The sequence below is a fragment of the Eumetopias jubatus genome, unplaced genomic scaffold, assembly GCF_037043125.1.
Source record: "Eumetopias jubatus isolate StellerSeaLion01/CBP00866 unplaced genomic scaffold, mEumJub1_p1.0 scaffold_14, whole genome shotgun sequence".
In the NCBI taxonomy this organism is placed as follows: domain Eukaryota; kingdom Metazoa; phylum Chordata; class Mammalia; order Carnivora; family Otariidae; genus Eumetopias; species Eumetopias jubatus.
Genome location: NW_028274820.1, coordinates 23,349,686 through 23,372,765, shown reverse-complemented (window position 1 = coordinate 23,372,765; position 23,080 = coordinate 23,349,686). Strand labels below are relative to the sequence as shown.

The 23,080-nt window shown below is 35.5% G+C and overlaps 1 protein-coding gene across 6 annotated transcripts in view; it reads left to right on the top strand.

The window, feature by feature from the left end:
• The window catches only part of FAM185A (family with sequence similarity 185 member A), a 69,080-nt gene that overhangs the window by 8,902 nt on the left and 37,098 nt on the right, over positions 1-23,080 (top strand). For 4 of the 6 annotated variants that reach the window (XM_028117217.2, XM_028117197.2, XM_088018478.1 and 1 more), the window contains exons 3-6: positions 1,546-1,638; positions 7,284-7,422; positions 11,905-11,973; positions 18,854-18,895. In XM_028117217.2, the coding sequence (XP_027973018.1) occupies positions 1,546-1,638; positions 7,284-7,422; positions 11,905-11,973; positions 18,854-18,895 (343 nt within the window). The remainder of the gene's footprint in view (positions 1-1,545; positions 1,639-7,283; positions 7,423-11,904; positions 11,974-18,853; positions 18,896-23,080) is intronic. The other 2 variants (XM_028117207.2, XM_028117191.2) reach the window with 1 other exon arrangement.

The window sequence follows — 23,080 nt, the reverse complement described above, 5'->3', positions numbered from 1 at the left end:
GTTTAAAATGCAGTTTGACTTCAGACTCATGTCTCTGTGGGCATAAAGTAGTCTACCACTGTAATATAGATAAACTTTTTAAGAATGATTCATTTTGTCCTTTCCACTAAATTTTTTGAAATTCATTCCTGGGCTTTTTTTGCCTAAGGTTTTTCTATTTTTTCCCCTGAGTAAAGCAACCAGAAGGTATATGGTTGTTTGGAATTTAATTTTTCCCTACGATTTAGACACTTCTGTGCTGTTGCTGGTCATGATGTTGGTGACTGTGCTTTTGCTCTTCCTTTGCTATTTACCTTTTTTTTTTTTTTTAATGATTATGGCAGAACTGAAGATGTATGTGATGGTTAAGGTAGAGCAAGCTACTCTAGAAAATAGATCAAACATCTAATGGCTCATGTACAACTATAGTTTATTTCTCTCTTTTGTCTGAATGTGTAGGGTGGCTCTTCTATTTAGTGATTCTAGGTTCTTTCCATCTTCTGGCTTTGCCATCTCTTAAAATCTTACTGTAATCTGCACTCGTCTGGTGGAAGGGGCAGAGCATAAAGAAGGCACACCAACTCTTCTTAAAAGCACAGAGCATTTCCATTTAAATTCTGTTGGCAAGAACTTAGCAATCCCTCAGAGGTAACAGAAGCTGGAAAATATCATCTCTTCATGGATCCAGCTATATTGCTATTACTTTGGGGAAAAAAACTGATTTTTTATAGACCTGTGGTAGTTTTTCCACAGTTGCCAAGTGTGAAATCAAATCTTTCTCTCCCCCCACCCCCCCAGGACCCCTCACCACTCCACACACATTTTTTTTTTTTTTTTGGACAGAGGAGGATAACAGGGACTGCTGTTTTATTTGTGCTTGAGACATTTGCACCCAGAGTTCCATTTTCTGGGGTGTGATATGCTAGAAAGTTTAATATAATCAGTGGGCTGTACCCTAAGTATGAATATATCCTTCAGAAGACTCCAGCCACAATGTGGATTTTGAAATCATACAGACCTTGATTCTGTTAGTTTATATTTTGTTATTTTCTGTTATCTGATAGTTATTTAACTTTTCTGATTCTTGAATTTCTTCCTCTAAAAATTGGAAAAATATAACACTTATTTCTGAGTTGTTGTGAAGATTAAATAAGTCATGTAAAGTAGTGAACACTGTATTTGGTACAAAGAAAATGTCAAGTAATGGTAACTATTATTGTTATTAATGATTATTAATAATGATGAATGGTAATAGTAATTATTATCATCTTCCTCAACATTTATGTTTAGTTAGCCAGTCACAGTGATCTTATATTCCCAAACCCTTCTTCAGTGAAGCCACTCTTTCTCTAATGAGTACGGATGGCTTATTTAATCCCTTTAACAGCAGTTGATATTCTTTTCCAGTTGATGTTATTATTCCAAACAGTGCATTTCTGTTTTATTCCTGGTTCCTTTTGCTGTTTTATTATTATTTAAAAAGAAATGTATAAAATGTTGGAATTTTTTTTATTAGTCTATATCAAATTTATTCTTTTCCTCTATATTTTTGTATTTGTCTTTCAGAGTCAAAAATTATGTGTTCAAACAAAAGGAGGCAAAGTGATCTGTCTGGGAACAGTTTATGGAAATATAGATATTCGTGCAACAGATAAAAGTGTAAGATTGAAATTTTTTTTATTAGCAGTTATAATTTTGCTTCAAGGTGGCTTACACAGTTTGTAGGTAGGTTCTACAAAATTTGTAGCATAACATTCTCTCCTTTTTAAGGCACTTTAGTTCATTAGTAAATTCAAATTTGAAATTGAAGTGATTAAGTATTACACAACTTAAATTTTAGTTTGTGATTTAATACCTTTGACAGGTATTGATTTATTTGGAATTGATAACATCTTTAAATATTAAATATTTAATCCAAGTTCAGAAGGGATGTTTATGATCATGGATTAAACTTGATCATTGAGTATTACTGCCATGCTTAGGATTAAATTTTTTTTATGTCTTAGATTTATTTGAGCATTTTTCCAAGACCTGTTTACTTTTCTTTTGGACAGTTGAAGGTTGAATTCCAAAACTCAACTTTCTCCAGTATTTTCCACAAGGTGGCACCATTAGATAGCATCGCTACTCTCCAAAAGCTTTTATTATCCGTAGAGATTTTGGTTGCTATGGTATAGTTTGTATTTTTTATTTTATTTAATTTATTTTTTATTTTTTTAAAGATTTTATTTATTTCACAGAGAGAGACAGCGAGAGAGGGAACACAAGCAGGGGGAGTGAGAGAGGGAGAAGCAGGCTTCCTGCGGAGCAAGGAGCCCGATGTGGGGCTCGATCCCAGGACCCTGGGATCATGACCTGAGCCGAAGGCAGACGCTTAACGACTGAGCCACCCAGGCGCCCTGAGATAGTTTGTATTTTTTAATTAACTTTTGTTGCTTTCTGTGATTTAGCATAGTATTAGGAATATAGTTATAATTTTGAAGTATAAATTGTCACAGTTTTTTTAACATTATGGATAATGTTTTAAATCTTTGAGAAAGACCTAGTTCACCTTTTATTTTACATTTACACAATTTACAAGAATCTTTCATTATAAATTTAGATTCTCTACTGAGCTTTATTCTCAGGTAATTGTTGAGGATGAGTTATAAGTATATCTTGTAGGTAGATTATTATTATTATTTTTTTAAGATTTTATTTACTTATTTGAGAGAGAATGAGAGAGAGCACGAGAGGGGGTGGGTCAGAGGGAGAAGCAGACTCCCTGCTGCTGAGCAGGGAGCCCGATGCGGGACTCCAGGATCATGACCTGAGCCTAAAGCAGTCGCTCAACCAACTGAGCCACCCAGGCACCCTTGTAGGTAGATTATTGTTGGCGTGATTAAACAAGGTAGATTATAACAGTAATTGTTTCTACTATTGTCACTTTTATTTTCCATCACCTTTGTCTTAGAACCTGTGGGAGATTTTTAAGCCCAAATATTTAAATTCATCCTTTATATTAGACTAGGAAAGTATTGAAAGATACTGCCTGGCCGACCTGGCAGCTCTTTTAAGATGGCATTTAGTTTCACCCCTCAGATTGCTGTGGGCTTAGAAATGCAAAAGGGAAATTGGACAACTTTGCAGCTGCTTCAAACTGTCCTTTAAATGATGGCTTATGTTAATTGAAATGATCTAAGTTATGAAAATATTATATTGACATTCAAATAAACATTTCAAAGGAAAATTTAAATCATCTCTTAATTATTTGCTATTTTGAACATTTTGGCCACCTTTTCCACTGATTAAGTTATTTATTTGTTCCAACTTACATGGTTTATTGAATATTCATTTATTCCTACTTTCTATTATACTGTTTTTTTCTTTCCTGATTGAGTTTTGTGTTTTATTAAAGAATTAATCTGGATATTTATTTCTATTTATATTATATATACTGTTCATATTTAAAACTTATTTCTAAGTTTGTGGGGTTTTATATAAAATAAATGCTTATGATATATGTGAACTCTTAATACACAGCTTTCATAGAGGTGTGCTATAGATACTTGAGAGGTAGCATAATGAATTGGTTAAGAGCACAGAACTGAGAACCAGACTACCTGGGTTCAAATCGGGCTCAGCCACTTAAGCTATTTATTTATTTATTCACTCATTCATTCATTCATTTATTATTTTAATCTTTTAAATTTTTTAAAATATTTTATTTATTATTTCTTTGAGAGAGGGAGAGCACACAAGCAGGGAGAAGGTGAAGCAGCCTCCCCACTGAGCAGGGAGCCCGAAGCTGGGCTCCATCTCAGGGTCCTGGGATCATGATCTGAGCCAAAGGCAAAGGCAGATGCTTAACCAAATGAGCCACCCAGGCACCCCTCACTTAAGCTTTTTAACTTCAGACAAGTTACTTAGTGTCTGTGTGTCTTGGTTTTCTGGAAAATGGAATAATAGTAATGGACTTAACTCAGAGGGTTATGAGGATTAAATCACTTAATACAGATTAAGTACTTAAAACAATATCTGGCACATAGTTAACTCTAATACAGTGTTTACTATAATGATGATGATAAAGGTAAATGAAACACAGGAAAGATGACTAGTCCTAGATCTGCCAGTTAACTTTACTGAGACTCGTTCCATTATTCATAAAATAAAGTTGGTATTGTTTCTTTTTCCTCCTCAGCAAGATTGTGAGAATCAAATGAGTACTGTAAACATTTAACAGCATTTTTAATATGTCATTTTAAATGGAGTGGCTGTTTTAAATAGTATCATTAATTTTAGTATCCTAAGTTTGGTACAGAGAAGTTAGAAATTCATTTCCTCTGATGTTTGGATGAACTGATGACATAGTTGTCAGTTGACCTCTCTTAGTTTGGGCTACAAAGCCACAATGCTTCCTTAAAGTGTGATTTTCATTATATATAATGTTGACTTATAATAACTAAACTTATGAAAAATTTTCCTTCTTGTGTAGAAAAGAAAATTTATAGTAATATCTCTATCAAGAAGGTACTAATTTTTGGATCTACTTTTTGATCTTTCTTTAAATAGCTACTTCTGTTAATAAGCAAGCTATACAGTTTAATCCAAAAAGTCTGTTTATGACTATTTGCTCCATTAGCATTAATAACTATAAGCAAGAGCCTCAGCATTTTGCTATAAACTATGGTGTCCTAGCTTTAATTTTTCTAGTTAGTATCTGACATAGTGCATTATATGTGGTACTCAGTGAATTTTGAAATTCTTTGAAATTAATTTTATGGAATGATTGGCTAAAATAACTATATTATTGTAGTGGGGAAGGTATATTTTCACTTGCTTTCATTTGCTTTGGTGCAGCAAGGGAGGATATTTTTCTAGTTTTCTACGAGGTAAAATATTTAGTATTTAATGAAAAAAGTAAATCCTTGACCGTTTCCAGATACTCATACAAAGTCTCTTAAAGGCTTTATTTGCTTTTGGGGAGAATCTAATCAAAAGTGCCCCTTTGCAGGGGCGCCTGGGTGGCTCAGTTGGTTAAGCGACTGCCTTCGGCTCAGGTCATGATCCTGGAGTCCTGGGATCGAGTCCCACATCGGGCTCCCTGCTCAGCAGGAAGTCTGCTTCTCCCTCTGACCCTCTTCCCTCTTGTGCTCTCTGTCTCTCATTCTCTCCCTCTCAAATAAATAAATAAAATCTTTAAAAAAAAAAAAAGTGCCCCTTTGCCAATTAAATCAACTTTCAAATATTCTTTCAATATGTATCTTTTTTTATCCCCTAAACCAGCCTCATTATCTATAAAAAGCTAGAGTTGTTGTCTGCTTAATGGAAATGCTTGGTGAGTTTGAAACCATGCATAAAGCAGCTTTTTGTGAAGAAACTTTGTAGATAAAAGACAAATTTTTCAGGAATTTTACATCTGTACTATAACACTGAGGAATGCAAAACATTTGTATTCTCACAAATCTGAATGAATGTAGGTAAAATATCTTTTTTTGACTGATTTATTGAAACTAAATGTAAAGTAAAAATTCCTATGAATCCATAATCAGCTTAAACGAAACTGTAGATAAGAAGCAGCTAGGTGTATATTATGTGCTTAATAAAAGTTTGAAAAGTTACTTCAAATCCAGAGGGCGAAGTCATTCTAATTTGCTTCCCAGTGGAACCTCTGAGTGCTTTTCTTTCTCTTTTTTTGTACTTCTAAATTTTAGTATTCTTGAAACTCAGTTCTTATTAAATAGTATTTTGAATTTTTAACAGTTTTTGAAGCACATATTGGGAATGAATGACACTGGTGTTGTGCTGATGAGGTATTGAAAAACAATGATCTCTCTTTAAACCTGGGCAATGATCTTTCTTTATCCTGGGCAAAACTGTACATGCCTTCCTGGTGATTTGGTTTTTATGTCAACAATTTTGTATAAACACTCACTTGATGCTTATAAAACATGTTTAAAATTTGATAGAGATGATTTGGAATCCTTAAGTAGATTTCTTCATTTTACATTGTGCTCAATATTTGAAACAAATTCATGCTAAATTTTGATAGGGAAGCTTAGGAATATATACAAAATTCTTTTCATTTTGTTCAGTAGAAACCTATTTTATTATTAGATTTAATGTGGAAAAATTGTAGAAATAATAGTGCATTCACTATATTAAGAGATGACAGGAGAAAATCTGGTAGCCCCCCCCCAAAAAAAACCAGATAAAATTAAAAACCCATTTATAATTTCAATTGTAACAACAAAACAAATTTGAAATAAAAGGGATATGATACAAAGGATCTAAAGGATATCCATAGCAAACATCTTAGTGAAGATGCTATATTGTAAGTTTTCCCTCTGAGAACAGGAATAAGATTAGGTTGCTTACTATCTCATTGCTTTTGTTCACTGTTGAATTGGAGGCCTGAGCCAGATAGTTAGGCCGGCCAGAGCAGGAAAAACTATTAATATAAGGATTGGGAGGGAAATAATAAAACTATCACTTGCAGGCAATACAAGTTATGCATGTAGAAAAGCTTTCTTAAATTCAGGTAAATTATTAGAGTTAGTGAATGAGTTTAGTGAAGTTGTTGGATTTAAGATCAAATACAAAAGCCAATTAAGATAAAATGAAGTTTAAAAAAAGAGTTCTTTTATAATAGCATTTAGAAAATACCAAATAGGAATAAATGTAACAAAAGCTGAAGAATTCTATATAGAAAATATAAAACATTATTAAGAGAAGTTAAAGAAGCTCTAAATAAACGAAGGAATTTAATGGGTCTGTTCCATATTCCACAGACAATACACTATTGCTCACAGGGAGCCAGGGAATTAAAGTCAGTAAAGTGATTGTGTACTGGGTAGTAACTTTTTAGGTAGTTGCCCACTAAATCTGTAGGTACCATTTTGGTTTTTTACCAGTCTCTGTTTTATAATGAACTGATTTTTTTTTATTATGTTATGTTAATCATACATTACATCATTAGTTTTTGATGTACTGTTCCACGATTCATTGTTGGCGTATAACGCCCAGTGCTCCACGCAGAATGTGCCCTCTTCAATACCCATCACCAGGCTAACCCATCCCCCCACCCCCCTCCCCTCTAGAACCCTCAGTTTGTTTCTCAGAGTCCATAGTCTCTCATGGTTCATCTCCCCCTCCGATTTCCCCCCCTTCATTTTTCCCTTCCTGCTATCTTCTTTTTTTTTTTTTTAACATATAATGTATTATTTGTTTCAGAGGTACAGGTCTGTGATTCAGCAGTCTTACACAATTCACAGCGCTCACCATAGCACATATAATGAACTGATTTTGAGTTTTTCTCTTAATAGACTGTGACCATAGATAAACTGCAAGGAAGTACTGTTAATATAACTGCTGAACATGGTTTGCTGGAAGCCAAGTATCTTTATACAGAATCGTCATTTCTATCTTCTGCTGCTGGAGATATTACATTAGGAAGTGTTCATGGTAAGATGACGAAGCCTAATACATCTCCATTCCATATAACATAAATTTCTAATTTCTCTGTAGTCAAAGAAGGATCTGCCCTCTAAATAATTAATGGCAGACTAATCATCTTTTTAAAAAAACATAAAGTGACTCATAAGCTATTTTATTTTGGTGAGAAATTAAATATGCTGTTATATTTGAAGGTAATAGTAATTGTGATTTTTAATGCATTTCCTTTGTTATTTATTGATTTATTTATTTATTGCTCAGCTAGGCCTTGAATAGTTCTGGTAATTTGTAACTCTTCATATTTTAATAATGACTTTTATCTAGCATTGCATTTCAGTTAATGACAGTGAAAAGTACTGTACTTAATATATTGAGTAGCTTTTAGTAGAAAAGCAATTCCTTACCAAGTCAGATGTTGATTAACACCTATGATAAGAATAGCACTTTTCATGGGCGCCTGGGTGGCTCAGTTGGTTGGGCGACTGCCTTCGGCTCAGGTCATGATCCTGGAGACCCAGAATCAAGTCCCGCATCGGGCTCCCTGCTCAGCGGGGAGTCTGCTTCTCCCTCTCCTGCTCCCCCCTCTTGTGCTCTCTCTCTCTCAAATAAATAAAATCTTAAGAAAAAAAAAGAATAGCACTGTTCTTTGCAGTGTTTTATACCATATTTACACTAAATCCATTAATGTTTAATTTCTTTTGCTTTCTTTTAAGTTAGGTAAGAATTGAATTTGGTACAGTTTTCCATTAATAGCTTACATGATAGTAAACAGATGCACTTTTTTGAAGTAATCCTTAACAAAACTCTAGGTCTCTTGATTTTGATTAAAGTGCTGAAATGGAAAACAAGTTGCTAGGGATAAAACAATTCATTCCTTAGCCTTTGTAAAGCCTTTTGTATTTACTGACCTTTAATATGAAGTCAGATACCTTTCCTTGGGCGGTTTAAATTTGGGTCAGACCTAGATCCTCTTTGGGCTGTAGTCTCAGGTTGGGTTTCTTGAAAGCAGACTCTAAAATGGAAATCAGAGTGCAGCACATTTACTAGGGAGGTGTCTTGGGACCAACGCCATGCAAAGGAAGGAAGCCAAATTTCCACTGGAGAAGTTGGACTGTGATGCAGCCTTAGTAACCCCAAGGGGAGAGCTCTGAAGCTGGGATCATCCTCAGAATTGTCTGAAGTCGAGGTGAGGAAAGCTGGACCTTTATATCCCCAATCGTTAGATGCAAGATGCCCCAGAAAGGAGTATGATCTTAGGCCAAGATGACTCTTTTCAGCTGAGGCAATTCCCTAAGAGGGCTGACAGCTGAGGGCTGTCTGCCAGCAGTACTCCCATGAGCTGGGAAAATAAACCCTCAGGTATGGAGAAGTTCTAGATGATGAATTACAGCATTCACTGCAGTTATAGTTATTGATTCATTCAACACATACATTGATCACCTACTGTGTGCCAGATTTTCAGACACCAAGGATACATAGTTGGGCAGGAGGTGATCCCTATCCTTAAAGAATTCGTTGTCTTCATTTTTTGTAATACTGGTACAGCAATGAGAAGAAGTAAGGGAAGGGAAAATTTGATCCATTTGCCACTGTTGAAAAGCTTCCCTGTTGTTCAACCCTGCTTTCCCCGTCTGGTCTTTGGCCCACACTCTGCTTTGATTTTTCAGTAGTAGTAAGTTTGTAAAAGAGAGGTCCATAAGAAACCCTCCTCATTTCTTAGTCACACCAGTGCCTGCCTACTTTTTAATAACCCTTCAGACAAGCCTAAGTTTCTTGCCTCTACCATGCACCCCTATTTCCATCCTTGCCCTAAGGGTGTCCTGATGACATCCTTGTCATTATGTGAACATGCTACTGGAGTTTGGAGGTGGGATGGGTACAGAAGAATAGGTAATGTTTTAGCCCTACAGCCTAGTAGGTGAGAAGATCAGAGTCAGGGCTAGTGAAAGAAAGGAAGTCCCTATGTTCTAGCTACAGGGATTTTAGTAAGGAGAGGTATCTTCCAGGGATCATCCCAAGCTGGAACTTTGAATATATATTGCAGTGAATTCTTTGTTCTAAATGGTGATGGTCATCAAACAAATTATATTTTGGCTATATTTAAACAAGCTGGCTTGGGAATCTTAAAACTTGTTTTATGGGGAAATATGTCACTACCTCTAAACATCTGACTTATAGAAAACAGATTTGGGAAATATATGCATTCTAAGACCTGCCTGTCCAGGATTTATTTAGTTTGGCTTCCTTTTTCTTAAGCAAGGCTTAAGCTGATTTTTTTTTCAAGTAGATTTTTTTTTAACCCAACATACAGATGTTGTAAAAAGCCATTTTTTTTAACCACAAATATGATGGCAATACCTGTCTTTTGATAGATTTACCAAGTATATGAGTTCGGGGTTTTGGTATTGGTAGGTGGATGGTTTGAAAGCAAGTTGAAAGCAAACATGTATTGAGGGCCTCAGTGGGCTAGCCCCTTTCAATTAATGGACAATTAGCTGTTTACAAAAGAAGAAACAAAACTTAAAAATGTCTAATTGTTTGCTCTCAATTACAAGTTAATTAGTGGAGGAGCAAGGATTTGGTCCAGATTTCTTGACCTTCCAGGAGATGTTTTAAACAGTGTTCAAACAAATCTGTGTAATGGCCAGGGTGAACCCAAATACCATCATTGCTTTGAGGGCTTCCTGGCATGCTCTAGAGATGTTTTCTCTAGGCAGACAGTGCTACAGCACAGATGGACTGCTTCAGCTATGTTCTATATTGTAAACTCCAGTTTCAGTAATACTTGTTATGCCTTATGACATCTGGCAAAAAATGTGGATGTTCTGTATAGTGTTCAGGTTCAGCTTACCTCCATGGAGATATTTAGATATTGAATTCATTCCATAAAAGTGCTGCTGCTATCTTCAGTGTATGGTTTCTAAGGTTTCTATGAAAGGAAGAGAGAGCATGAAGTTTATATCTTGTTTATATTTTGTCTTTGTTTATATACCCTGATGGCAAACCAATACCCAACATAATGCTAAGTACTTAGAGGATGCCCAGTAAAAGGGATAATGAAAGCAGTAATATGTCTTTTCTGACCTTCCAAATTGACTCCTATGTGTAGAAAAGAAAAAATCTATCCAAATGTTTTTCCAAATGGAATTTTTAAGCATAGTTAACTATATTTTCTAGGTAAGAAAATGTGTAAAGTTAATTGGTAATACTTACTATTTGTAAGGTTGGTTGAATCATACCTGTTAAGTATGTGTGCCTTCTAATGTAAAAGAAACTACTTTATTCATGATCCAACAAATATTCTGTACTGTTCTGGCACTGACAATCTAATAGAATAGGTAGTTGGATAGTTTGTGTTTAGGTATAAAATTTTGCAACAGTTTATTCTCTTGATTTTCTTCTAAATTATCAAAAATTAGATTCTATGTGAATTATATTTTATTATATTCTGCTATTTGAGTATTTATTTTAAAAGAATTCTGTACATGTATATGTAAGATATACATACACGTATATGTATTCTACTAAATATGTTTTTAAAATATAAATATATGTAGTCTCCTGACTCTTTAGAGAGAAACAGAAGCTTCCTTGAAATGGTTTGCTGGGGTTGGTTTTTACTTATAATATAATTTAAACAATTAATGAGTTTTTAATATGTAGGCATACTCATGACCGTTGTTTTAGCATTTTATATTCAACTTATGTTATTATTTGGAATAAGTGATGAATAAAAGTGCACTTTATTGCCTTTTTTTTTTTTAAAGATTTTGGTTTATTTGACAGAGAGAGACACAGCGAGAGAGGAAATATAAGTGGGAGGGGTGGGAGAGGGAGAAGCAGGCTTCCCGGCGAGCAGGGAGCGCAATGTGGGACTTGATCCCAGGACTCTGAGATCATGACCTGAGACGAAGGCAGACACTTAATGACTGAGCCACCCAGGCGCCCAAAAGTGCACTTTAAATATTTAGATTCCCCATGTAACTTAGGGTCTTATGCTAGGTTCTTTGGGAATATACGTTGATAAATAAATTGCTGAGTATTAGTTCTCTCATTTTCTCTGTGCTTTACTACTTTGGATTTTAGAAACTCACAGAAATAAAAGTTCCATTAGCTATACAAGCACAGTTGATAACTTTGATATCAGAATTTCATAAATAAATTCCCATTTTGCTTTAAGAAATGACATGTAGTCACTGATGAATTTGTACATCTGCCATGTGAATTTAGGAAGTCAGAAATAATATAAAATTTCAAAAGAAAAGCTTTTATTGGATTAAATAGAACTTTTCATGAAGTTCATGAAAATGCTTTGTTTAAATTCTAGGATTTATTGTTAAGTCTGTTGTAAAGTTTTGGTTTGATTATCATTTTGACATATGATAATGTTATGTTAATGTTGACTCTGGACACTTCAAACTTTTTTATATAAATACTAGAAAGGAATTACTGCTTGCTTTGTGGTACAGACAGCATAAATTTTTTTTTCAGGATTTAGACATGTGATACATGCAGTATTTGGACTCAGCTTCTTAGATGGACTTGGCTCTCTCTGTAAAGGTGATGCTGCCATTTTTGTTTTGTGGCTTCCAAGCTTCCACCAAAGGAAGAGAGATCAGAGGTTGATGGGAAAAATTTCAGAAACTAAGCTGATTCTGCCATATATTTTTAGCCAGAATATTTTATTTTATTTTAGATTTATTTATTCAAGAGGAGAGAAAGCATGTGTGTACACACAGGATTGAGGGGCGAGGGGCAGAGGGAGAGGGAAAGAGAGTCTCAAGCAGACTACCCACTGAGTGCGGAGCCTGAGGCAGGGTCAATCTCACAACCCTGAGATCATCACCTGAGCCGAAATCAAGAGTTGGATGCCCAACCAACTGTGCCACCCAGGTGCCCCTAGCCAGAATATTTTAAATGACTTTATCAAACCGCAAGAGGCTGAGATTGAGAATTTAGCAGTATTCTAAGGCAGGAAAAAGCATACAAATATTAGTGGGCACTGGCAATCTTTTTCATTTTTTTATATTTATAATTGATCTTTCTCAAATTTCTATGAGTTCCTCCTTTTTTCCACCCCTTGGGGTATTCACCAGGATTTCATCCTGTTTATTGTTCCTTTGCTTCTTTCTTTTTCTTGGGCAGCTTATATACTTTTGAGTCTTAACTACTCTTATATTCTGATAATTCAAATTTATATCTCTAGCTCTGACTTCTGACTTACACACCCATCTGCTTGATAGATGTAGCTAATTGGATCTTTACAGGCATCTCAAACCCAACATTTCTAACTTCTTTTCTCTTACTTTCCCCCCTCCTTCAAACCTCATCCCTAATGTGTTCCTCCTCCTTTATTTACATTTGCAGTTCTGATATTACCATGTACCAAACACCCCAAGCTAGAAATCTCGAAGTAATCCTAGATTCCTCTCTCTTTCACATCCCACTCATCTAATTAATCGCCAAGTTTAAGTAGGTTTTATCACCTAAATATTTCTTCAGTCTATCCCATCTTTTTCTTTCTAATTTGTACTATTCTATTTCAGATTCTTGTCATCTCTTGCTTCAACTCTAACAGTAACTGCTTCCAGTCTTGCTTTCTTCAAATCCATCCTCCTTACTGTAGCCTGTGGTGGTTTATGAGAAACGCACATTGAACATGGCATTCTCTTATTCAAACCTTTCCCATTGCCTGAATGACGTACCTAACTTTCCATTTCCCTCTTTGGACCCTATGCTTTCCCTTCCAGAATTACATAATCTCTTACTTTCCCATATATATCCTTACCTGTTTTATACTTTGGAGTCCTTGATCAGAGCCTTTGACTATACTGATCATTCTGTTGATAGTTTTCTTAAAATGATTTTCCCACCTTTCTTTACCTCATTGACTTTTAGTAATTTTTCAATACTCAGCTAAAGCATATTCTCCTCATCTCTGGCCTTCCATTGACCCATACATTTTTGCCTAATTATAAACTCCTCAAGAGCAAGGATCATGTTTTATTCATCACTATATTAGCATTTAGCATGTGGCTTACAAATAGCAAGTGCCTTCCTTCCTTCCTGCTCCCTGCCACCCCCCCCCAATACAAAAAGAATTTAACCTTTAAGGATATTTGATTGCTCTGTTTGGATTGTTAAAGTATATGTGCTTTAAAACCATAATCAGATTTCTTTTAGTGAAGAAAAATAAACTAATGTTCATCTGTAATTGATAGCTTATTTTTTCTTCTGACCATACTAGAATGAAGAATTACTAGCTAAGAAAAGGAGTATATTTTCTCAAACACTGGGGTTTGTGGAGAAGTTGCATAACTTGAGAGTAGAGTAAGCACACATAGTTATTACAGACCACATGGCATGTGCTTTATTGCCGAGAAGGCTTTTACGAAGATCCACCCCTCTCAAAGAGTTGATTTGCTTATTGTTTTTAGTGATTGGAGATGAAATAGGTAGAACCAAAATGTAGAAAACTGTGCTAGTAATGCCTGTTTGGTTGAGTTGAGTCCTTTTAAATATTCTGCCTTATTCCACAAAGTATTTGAAGTAAGAGGTCCATTTTGTATATTCTAACAACTTTGGAATATTTCTGTTTAGGCTAGAGTTTTCTAAATATTTTGATATTTAAAAGTTTAGCATTGGGGCGCCTGGGTGGCTCCGTCGGTTAGGCGTCTGCCTTCAGCTCAGCTCATGATCCCAGGGTGCTGGGATCTAGCCCCGCGTCGGGCTCCCTGCTTAGCGGGGAGCTCCCTCCCTCTCCCACTCCCCCCGCTTGTGTTCCCTCTCTCGCTGTGTCTCTCTCTGTCAAATAAATAAATAAAATATTGAAAAAAAAATAAACGTTTAGCATTGACAAAAATATTTTGAAATATTCTTTATAAATATTCCTCATTTTTGTAGTTTTTCTTGTTCCACTCTGCTTTTACTATATAGAATTCTTAACATTCAAAAGAGATGTAGTCTGAGACTCTAGGTGCCACTATAATATGAACTAGTCCTCATTCTTTAATAGATCTAAAACTTCTGTCTTATGGCTGTAGGAACCATAACTTTCTTTGAGATCACTTTACTTTCATGATGAGCACTAATGATTGGCTTTTGAGAAAGACCATGTTTTCATTTAAAAAAATAGCAAATTTTTATAGAATTCATTGAGACTAGTATAAGATAATAAAGCTCTTTTGCCTTGCTGAGTGACTGGACTCACTAGCTAAATGACTGACTATAAAAATGTCATAGTTCTTTACTAATAGTTAAAAATCATAAAAATCAGTGGTCTACTTCATCTTATTTTTGAAGTGTTCAGGAGGTAGAAGCGATAAAGAGAATTCTGACTGGAAGTCCTAACTGTTTTACACTAGACTAATCTCCCTAAAGCATGGTTTTCTCTCTTTTTTGTTTTTTTTTTTTAAGATTTTATTTATTTATTTGTCAGAGAGAGAGAGGGAGAGAGCACAAGCAGGGAGAGTGGCAGGCAGAGGGAGAAGCAAGCTCCCCGCCGAGCAAGGAGCTCAATGCAGGACTCGATCCCAGGACCCTGGGATCATGACCTCAGCCAAAGGCAGATGCTTAACTGACTGAGCCACCCAGGTGCCCCTAAAGCATGGTTTTCTTATTGTTACACATCTTAAAATTCTTCAGTGACTCTTTCTATTTAGGATGATAAAGTCAATAGACTAGCACCCCATGGTTCTTCTACAGGTTGCTCGTCACTTGTTTTTCCAAACTAAATTTGAACATTTTAAAATCATTCAAATCAATAAAAAAAAAAACATTTAAAAAATAATATTGACTGTGTACTGGGTACTGTACTATGCTTTTAGGATATAATGCTAAATAAGAAAGACATGATTCCCCATCCTCATAGACTTCCCTAATTGCTTCAGTTTAACTGATTTGTATGATTTAAACCTAGCATGTGTAGTTCTGCCTTTTTACCTTTGTTTATGTAATTCTTTTTCCCAGAAAATCCTTCCCCCTCAACATATTCAAATTTTATCCATATTTCAAATCTCAGCTCTGGTGATATCTCCACTATGACTCTTCTCCTTGTTCATATCAGGTCATTTTAGTCTCTTCTGAATGGCCGTGGCACCTAATACATATTGTTTGCTTATGACTTTCACTTATAATTATTTATAAATACTAAATTTTAACTTTTCATGTGTGTATTTTCCCAGATATCATATAAGGCTTTGGATGGCCAGCCTGTCTTCTGGCCCCTCCCCCAAATGATTTATGTCCCTCCCACATGCAGAATACACTCCCTTCCGTCCAAGTTTCCTAAAAGTCTCATCCCATTATGCACCACATCACAGTCCAGAATCTCTTCATCAAAATCAGATCAAGGTGTATGTGAGGCTCTTCAAGTATAGTTGCTTAAGTACAATTCCTCAAGAACAATTTCTCTGAATCTGAAGACCTGTGAACTAAAGAGACAAGTTATCTAGCCCCGCTCCCACCCCCATGCTTACCACCTACACACCCAACATACACTGATGGGACAGGTATAGGATAATTGCTATAGACTTTCCTGTTCAAAAGTGGGAAAATGAGAGGCACAAAGGGGTCACCGGTCCATAGTGATTTTGAAATTTGGGTGGGCAAACATTGGAGTTTCCTTGATTATATCAAAAGGCCTGGGAATAATTCTTTAGGGTTTCAGGCTTTGCCCTCTGTGTTTTTGTCCTCCCTTTGAGTCATTCTTCCTTTTTCATGAAATACATCATGTGTTTGCATCTGAGTGGTTTTCTCAGTCTGCTTCCTGACAGAATTTTGGAAACCCAGTGGTCTCTTTACTTTCTACTGTAACTGTTCCTTTCAGTTCAGTTTCGCAGTGTGTTTGCTGTTGTTATTCTCTCAAAAATTTTGTCCGCCTCCTCTGAATCATGTTGGGGTTTATTCCATAAGATAAAAGCCACATCTAAGAATCTCTTTTAAAAAATGTGGACTTCTGCAGAGATACTGAGGTAAAATGTACTCAAGCTTTCTTGAATGTCTATTGTTTGAGAGGATCTATGAAATACACCTTTAATTTTTTTAAATGGCTTTTTGTATAATTAGTACTGTGAAGTACCACTCTTGATCTTTCTGGGGTCTTAAAAAGAGGTTTTGCAGTCACCCCTTAGCTTCATTTTTAGACCATGTACTGCCAATGCCCTGGATTCAAACTTTGTTGGGAAGCTATTCCTAATTTTAACATCTTTGCCATCTTGAGAGGCTGAAAATTTTCAAAACTATGTGTGTCTTGGTTTTGTTTGTTTGATTAACAGTCCTTTCTTTAGATTAGTTTATCTCTCTTCTTTTGCATTTTACAGTAAGTGGCAAAAAAAAAAGTAGGTAGCACTCACAACACTTTAACCTTGCTTGGAAATCTTAGTTAAATCACTCCGTTCATTAAGGTACATTTCCTAGTTTCCACATTACTGAAGATAATGGCATTGTTAAGTTTCTACAACTACTTAACAAGAATCCTCCTTTCTCCAATTTCCAAAAACGTTTTCCTCACTTCCTCTTGAGCCCTTGTGGGAAGAATACTCAAAGTCCAGCTTTCTCCTAACAGTGTGTTCAAGGCAATTTAAGCTTTCTGTAACATGTTCCTCAAAATCTTTCTAACTTCTACCCACTGCCAAGTTCCAAAGCTACTCCTACATTTTTAGGTATTTATTATGGCAGCACCCCACTTTCATCTTTCAACATCTATACTAGTTACCTCTTCCTGCGTAACAAATTACCTCAAAACTTAGCAGCTGAAAGCAACAAACATTTATTGTCTTATAGTTCGAATGGATCAGGAATCTTGGTGTGGCTTAACTGGCTCCTCTGCCTCAAGACCTCTTATGAGGTTGTTATGAAAGTGTCATCTGAGGCTGTGGGGTCCATTTGAAGCTTCCACCAAAGGTCAGTCGGCTTCCTAGCTCATTCCTGTGGTTGTTGGCAGAATTCAGGTCAGACCTGTTGGCTGGAGGCCTTTTTTAGTTCCTTCCTAGTGGGCTTCTTTCATAGGGCAGTTGTCAACATGGATAGCTGGCTTCCCACAGAGCAGAAGAGGGCTAGCAAGACAGAAACCAGAATCTTTTTGTAACCTAATTTTGGAAGCAACATCCCATCACTTTTGCCTTATTTTCTGTGTTAAAAGCAAATTATTAGGTACAGCCTATACATAATGGGAGGAAATTATACAAGGGCATGAATACCAGGAGGCAGGGATCATTGAAAGCCATCTTAGAAGCTATGTGATCTTTGGCCACTAATTGCATGTGATGGTGAATCTGCATTTACTGGATTTGAAAATTGGAAGAGAGTGTCTAGAGCACACCAATGAAATAATATTTACATAACACATTTAAAAGAATCTTTACAACCTTGTAACTTACTGAGACTTGAAAATTTTAGGAGCTTAATTTCTCCATACAAACCAAGTTTTATTCCTACACAAATGTACCCCTTGTTCATATCCTCAAATGAAGTATGATGGAATATAAGACTTTTAGAGAGATTTTTGCAATCAAAATACATCTAACTGTTGAACAAATGAATCAAGTGTTTTGTTTGATTTTGCTCAGGTACTTATACACGTCAGTATTTACAGTGATGCAAGAAATTAAGTAAAGGAGTCCAGTTACCCTAGATTATTTCTGAGATAAAAGCTATTCCTTTACTTTTTAATGTAGTTTTGGAATGATGATAGAAGAGGCAACGTTGCTTACATTTTCAGTGCAGTAAACATAGGTAGTATGGGTCTAGGAGTAATTCTCCAAACAAATACACATATGAAGAAAAATCCTACTAATTTTGGTATTAGAGGAAAGGAGGCTGGGGAGAATGGTTGCAATATCCTATTCTTGTCCTGGAAAAGTATATTTTTATCAAAAGACAGGAACCTCTGAAGCCTTTTTCTTTGCTAATCATACTTCAATGTGTTCATTATTCCTGCCCCAAACTCTGTAACTCTTGGCACAGAAACTACTATAATAGACATGGCAGAGTGACCTGAAAAACAACAGTAATAACTTTTTTCCATAGATTATTTTAGTGTTAGTTGTTCAAAATTTAGTTTTGAGTGATCGGATAAATACAGTGATGTTTATGTTGAAAATACATAGTGAGTACATCTAAGTAACTTTTTCATTTATGGATTATAGAAGTATCATTTTTCTTTCATGTTTCACAGAAAGTATGGTGGTTTGTTTTATAGTTATTCTAGAGAAGCTTAAGGTGGAATAGAGGAAGAGAATTTGTATAGATGACAAAAACTAGTTATTTCAGAGTTGCAGCTAAATCTCTTACTAGATTTGTAATACTGAGAAAATTTGTGAACAATAATAATGTTATTAAATAATATTATGGATGTCCAACCATGTTTTAAAATACTATATAACAGTTTCTTTCTAAATTATCCCTAATATATAAAATTGTCTTCTTTTTTCTTTTACAGGTAATATAACATTACAAAGCAAGATGGGTAATATCACAGTAGGTATGTACTAAGCTGCTGGTTGGTAAATTTTGCATCCTTTAAAAAATTGCTATATTTGTGATATTTTATTAGGGTAAATAAAATCTGAAGTTTAGCTGATGAACCCAATAGGATTCTGATAATGCAAGTCAAATATAGGTAGACCCAATGTATGAATACATAAAATTATTTCTGGAAATTCAGTGACTCATCATCCTATAAATAATGTCTAATTCTAGATTTGGTATCAATAAAGTTTGAATTCTGATTTCATCACTTTCTAAACATGGGCTAATTACATAACTTCTCTGTGCTTCAATTTCCGCATCTGAAAGAAATAGAAATAATAGTTAAGTACTTATCATGCAGGATTATTGTAAGAAGTGAGATCGTATATATAAAGTACTTTAGCACAGTGCCTGACATATGGTAAAGATTCAATAAATAATAGTCATTTTTATTATTGTTCTAATCCTAAGCCAGAACTAATAGTGGCTAATGGTACCTTAGACCTCATCACTACATGTGATACTGTGCCTGTGGGAGAAAAAGTTCAGATTTCCAAATAGTTTAGATAGAGTTTTTCTCTGTCCCAAGTAGCACCTGCTTACCTATTAGGCAAAGGCACACTCTAAACCCTAAGAGTGGTGGTTGTTTTTAGGCCTTAGAGGGTTGGGGGTGGAGATGGGAAACTAAGATCTTTGTGGGGAAGCTGTGGCTTATTGCCAGTACGAATGCCCAGGGCCTCCTGGCTTTGTCCTTTTTGATGTTTTACATTTTTCCTTTCTTTGTACTGATTGAAACAGTGAACATGTTCAATAGTCCTTTTTACCATCACTCCTGAATTTTCTGGCTTAAAGTAATATCTTTTTTAAAATTTTCAAGAGATTGAAACTTTTTTGTTCAGTGAGAGATTAAGTTGAAAATAAAGGCTTCTTGGGGTGCCTGGGTGGCTCAGTTGGTTAAGTGACTGCCTTCAGTTCAGGTCATGATCCTGGAGTCCCGGGATCGAGTCCCGCATTGGGCTCCCTGCTCAGCGGCGTGTCTGCTTCTCCTTCTGACCCTCTTCCCTCTCGTGCTCTCTGTCTCTCATTCTCTCTTTCTCAAATAAATAAATAAAATCTTAAAAAAAAAAAGAAAAGAAAGGCTTCTTAAGTGATAGTTTTAAATCATACTAAGACATGACAGAAGGATTTACCTGTTTCCGGTGGGAAATCAAGACTTACTGTTGACTGTTCAGGCCATTTCATCAGAGGACACATCTAGGGATGGTAAGGGAAATTTCTAGTGTGAACAAAAAGGTACACTGGTGAGAAGCTGAGCTCACTGGGGAGAGAAAATGCTAGACATGGGCAGAGTTTGTAGCAATAAGGCAAGGGAGGAAAAGGAGGAGAATGTTGCAAATTGAGAGGTGCAGGGAATTTCACTACCAACTAGAAGGCCCTTTAGGCAGATATGAATTTGAGGAATACTTGTAATATGATATAATACAATAATGCTAGTGTTATTCTTGGATGTAAATATGGGAACATGAAAACCATTCTCTCTAAAATTGGAAATAAATGGTTATTTATCCATACTGGAAAAGAATCGTAATAGCAGTAATGTATGTATTTGAAGATGGTTTCAAATTCTGTATGAATGATTAACATTATGAATTCGTTTTAATTTTCCATATGAACTTTTTCTTTTTCCCACTATTAAGTACTAGAGGGATTTTCAGACAAAATGTTTTATTTTTTTTAGATAAATCTCTGTCCACTCAAAGAAAATGACCTGAGTCCACTGTTAAAATTATAAGGGTGTCTGGGTGGCTCAGTCGATTGAATGTCCAGCTCTTGGTTTTGGCTCGGGTGGTGATCCTTGGGGTCCTAGGATAGAGCTCTGTGTTGGGCTCCATGGTTGGCAGGGAATATGCTTGGAGAGTCTTTCCCTCTGCCTCTCCCCTCACTTGCACGTGTGCCTGCTCTCTCTCTCTCTCTTGCTCTCTCTCTCTCAAATGAATAAATCTTAAAAATATATATATATAATTGACCACAATTATAGAAGTAGTTAATGACCTTTATAATTTTCTTTAGCAAAACATAAATTGTGTCTGTAGTTTTAGGTTCTTAAAAATCCACAAGTATGTGAAGGTAAATAAAGGTTGAATTCTTATTTTATAAACATGGTTGATACATTTGGGGTTTTATTTTGGAAGAATCTCTTAAAATAAGAGAAAATGTATACATTTGTTAAGTTATCATATTTTGATCTGTTGTAGTGTGGAAAAACATGGACTTTAGAAGTAGATTTGATTGTGAATTTTGGTCCTACCACCTATTAGCTGTGTGACTCTGATCAAATTAGCCTCTCTGAGTTTGCATTTTTACACATAAAATGGATACCACTTATATAGCACAAGGTTGTTAAGATATTAAATAACGTAGTACTAACAGCCTACTGTTGACCAGAGGCCTTAACCAATAATACAAGCTGTCAATTAACATATATTTTCTATGTTGTAGGTATTAAATACTGTATTATATAATAAAGTAAGCAAGAGAAAAGAAATGTTAAGAAAATCATAAGGAAGAGAAAAAGGATGTATAATACTGTACTGTATATTTGTCCAAAAAAATCCACTTATGAGTGGACTCAGTTCAAACCTGTGTTGTTCAAGGGGCAATGGTCTAAAGTACAGCCCAATGCATGATAGTTATCCAATAAACTATCCTTCTCTTTCCTCTTCCAGTTTATTATCTATAATATAAAACTAGTAAGCCACTATGTTTTAACCTTAATTATGAAGAAAATATTCATTTCATATATTCCTTTATTTCTTTCATTATCTCTGTTAAGACTTTGGAAGGAAGATATAAATTATGTCTCTACTGCTCTCAACATTGTGTTAATGTTTGAAGACAGTCTTGAGTATAGCAGTAACTAGTCAACATCTATTTATTGAGTACCTACTCTCTATCAGGAACTCTTTTAGGTACCAGGGAATATTATGATCAACAAGACATAGTCTCCATGCTCACCTTCGGCCTGAGAAGAAAGACAATAAGCATGTAAATAACCAAAGATAACTTCAGATTGTGCAATGAATAAATAAGAGAGGGAAATGGAATAGAGAGTAGGGAAAAGAAAGCTACTGCATTTAGCAATCAGGGAGAGTCTGAAGAAGGGATATTTGAACTAAAGCCAGAATAATGGGAAAGAGGCTCATAAAATTCTGGATGCAGAGCTCCCCAGGTAGAGGAAAAGCCAGTGTAAGCCCTGAAAATGGAATGAATCTACATTTTCAAGGTATAGAAGGAGAACTTGGGGAGAGTCGTGGGAGATGAGCTAAGTGAGGGCTAGATCATAGGACTTTATAGACATTGTAAGAATAGGGACTTAATTCCAACTACAACAGGTGTTAGCAGGGGAGTAATATATAATTTACATTTTAAAAGAGCAACCAAGGGGCGCCCGGGTGGGTGGCTCAGTCATTAAGCGTCTGCCTTCAGCTCAGATCATGATCCTAGCGTCCTGGGATCGAGTCCCACATCAGGCTCCCTGCTAGATGAGAAGCCTGCTTCTCCCTCTCCCACTTCCCCTGCTTGTGTTCCCTCTCTTGCTACATCTCTCTCTGTCAAACAAATAAATAAAATCTTTAAAAAAAAAAAAAGAGCAACCAGGATGTTGTTCTGTGATATACCAGAAGGTGTAGAAGTTGAAGCAGGCAACTAGAAAGCTTAATTTGTTTATTCTGTTGATGGATACCTCGGCTGTGTCTAGTTTTTGGCAATTGTAAACAAATTTTCTATGAACATTCTTAGAAAAGTCATTTTATGGAGAGCTATATGGATTATATATATATGTATATAAAATATACATATGTATATATAAAAATACATACACATTTATATGTATGTATTTTTCTCCTCTAGGGTAAATGCCTAGGAATAGAATTGCTGATTTGAGTATGCGTGATAAACTACCAGTCTTTTCCCCAAAGTTCTATTTTACACTTCATTCTATAGTGTATGAGAATTCTAATTGTTCCACATCCTCACCAACATTTTTATTATCAGTCTTTTAATTTTACCCATTCTGGTGTGTGTATAGTCGTTTTCCTATGGTATTAATTTACATTTCCCAGGTGACTAATGATCAGTACTTTTTCATGTGCTTATTGGTTATTAGTATATCTTTCTTTTTGAAGTTTTGTTCAGATAT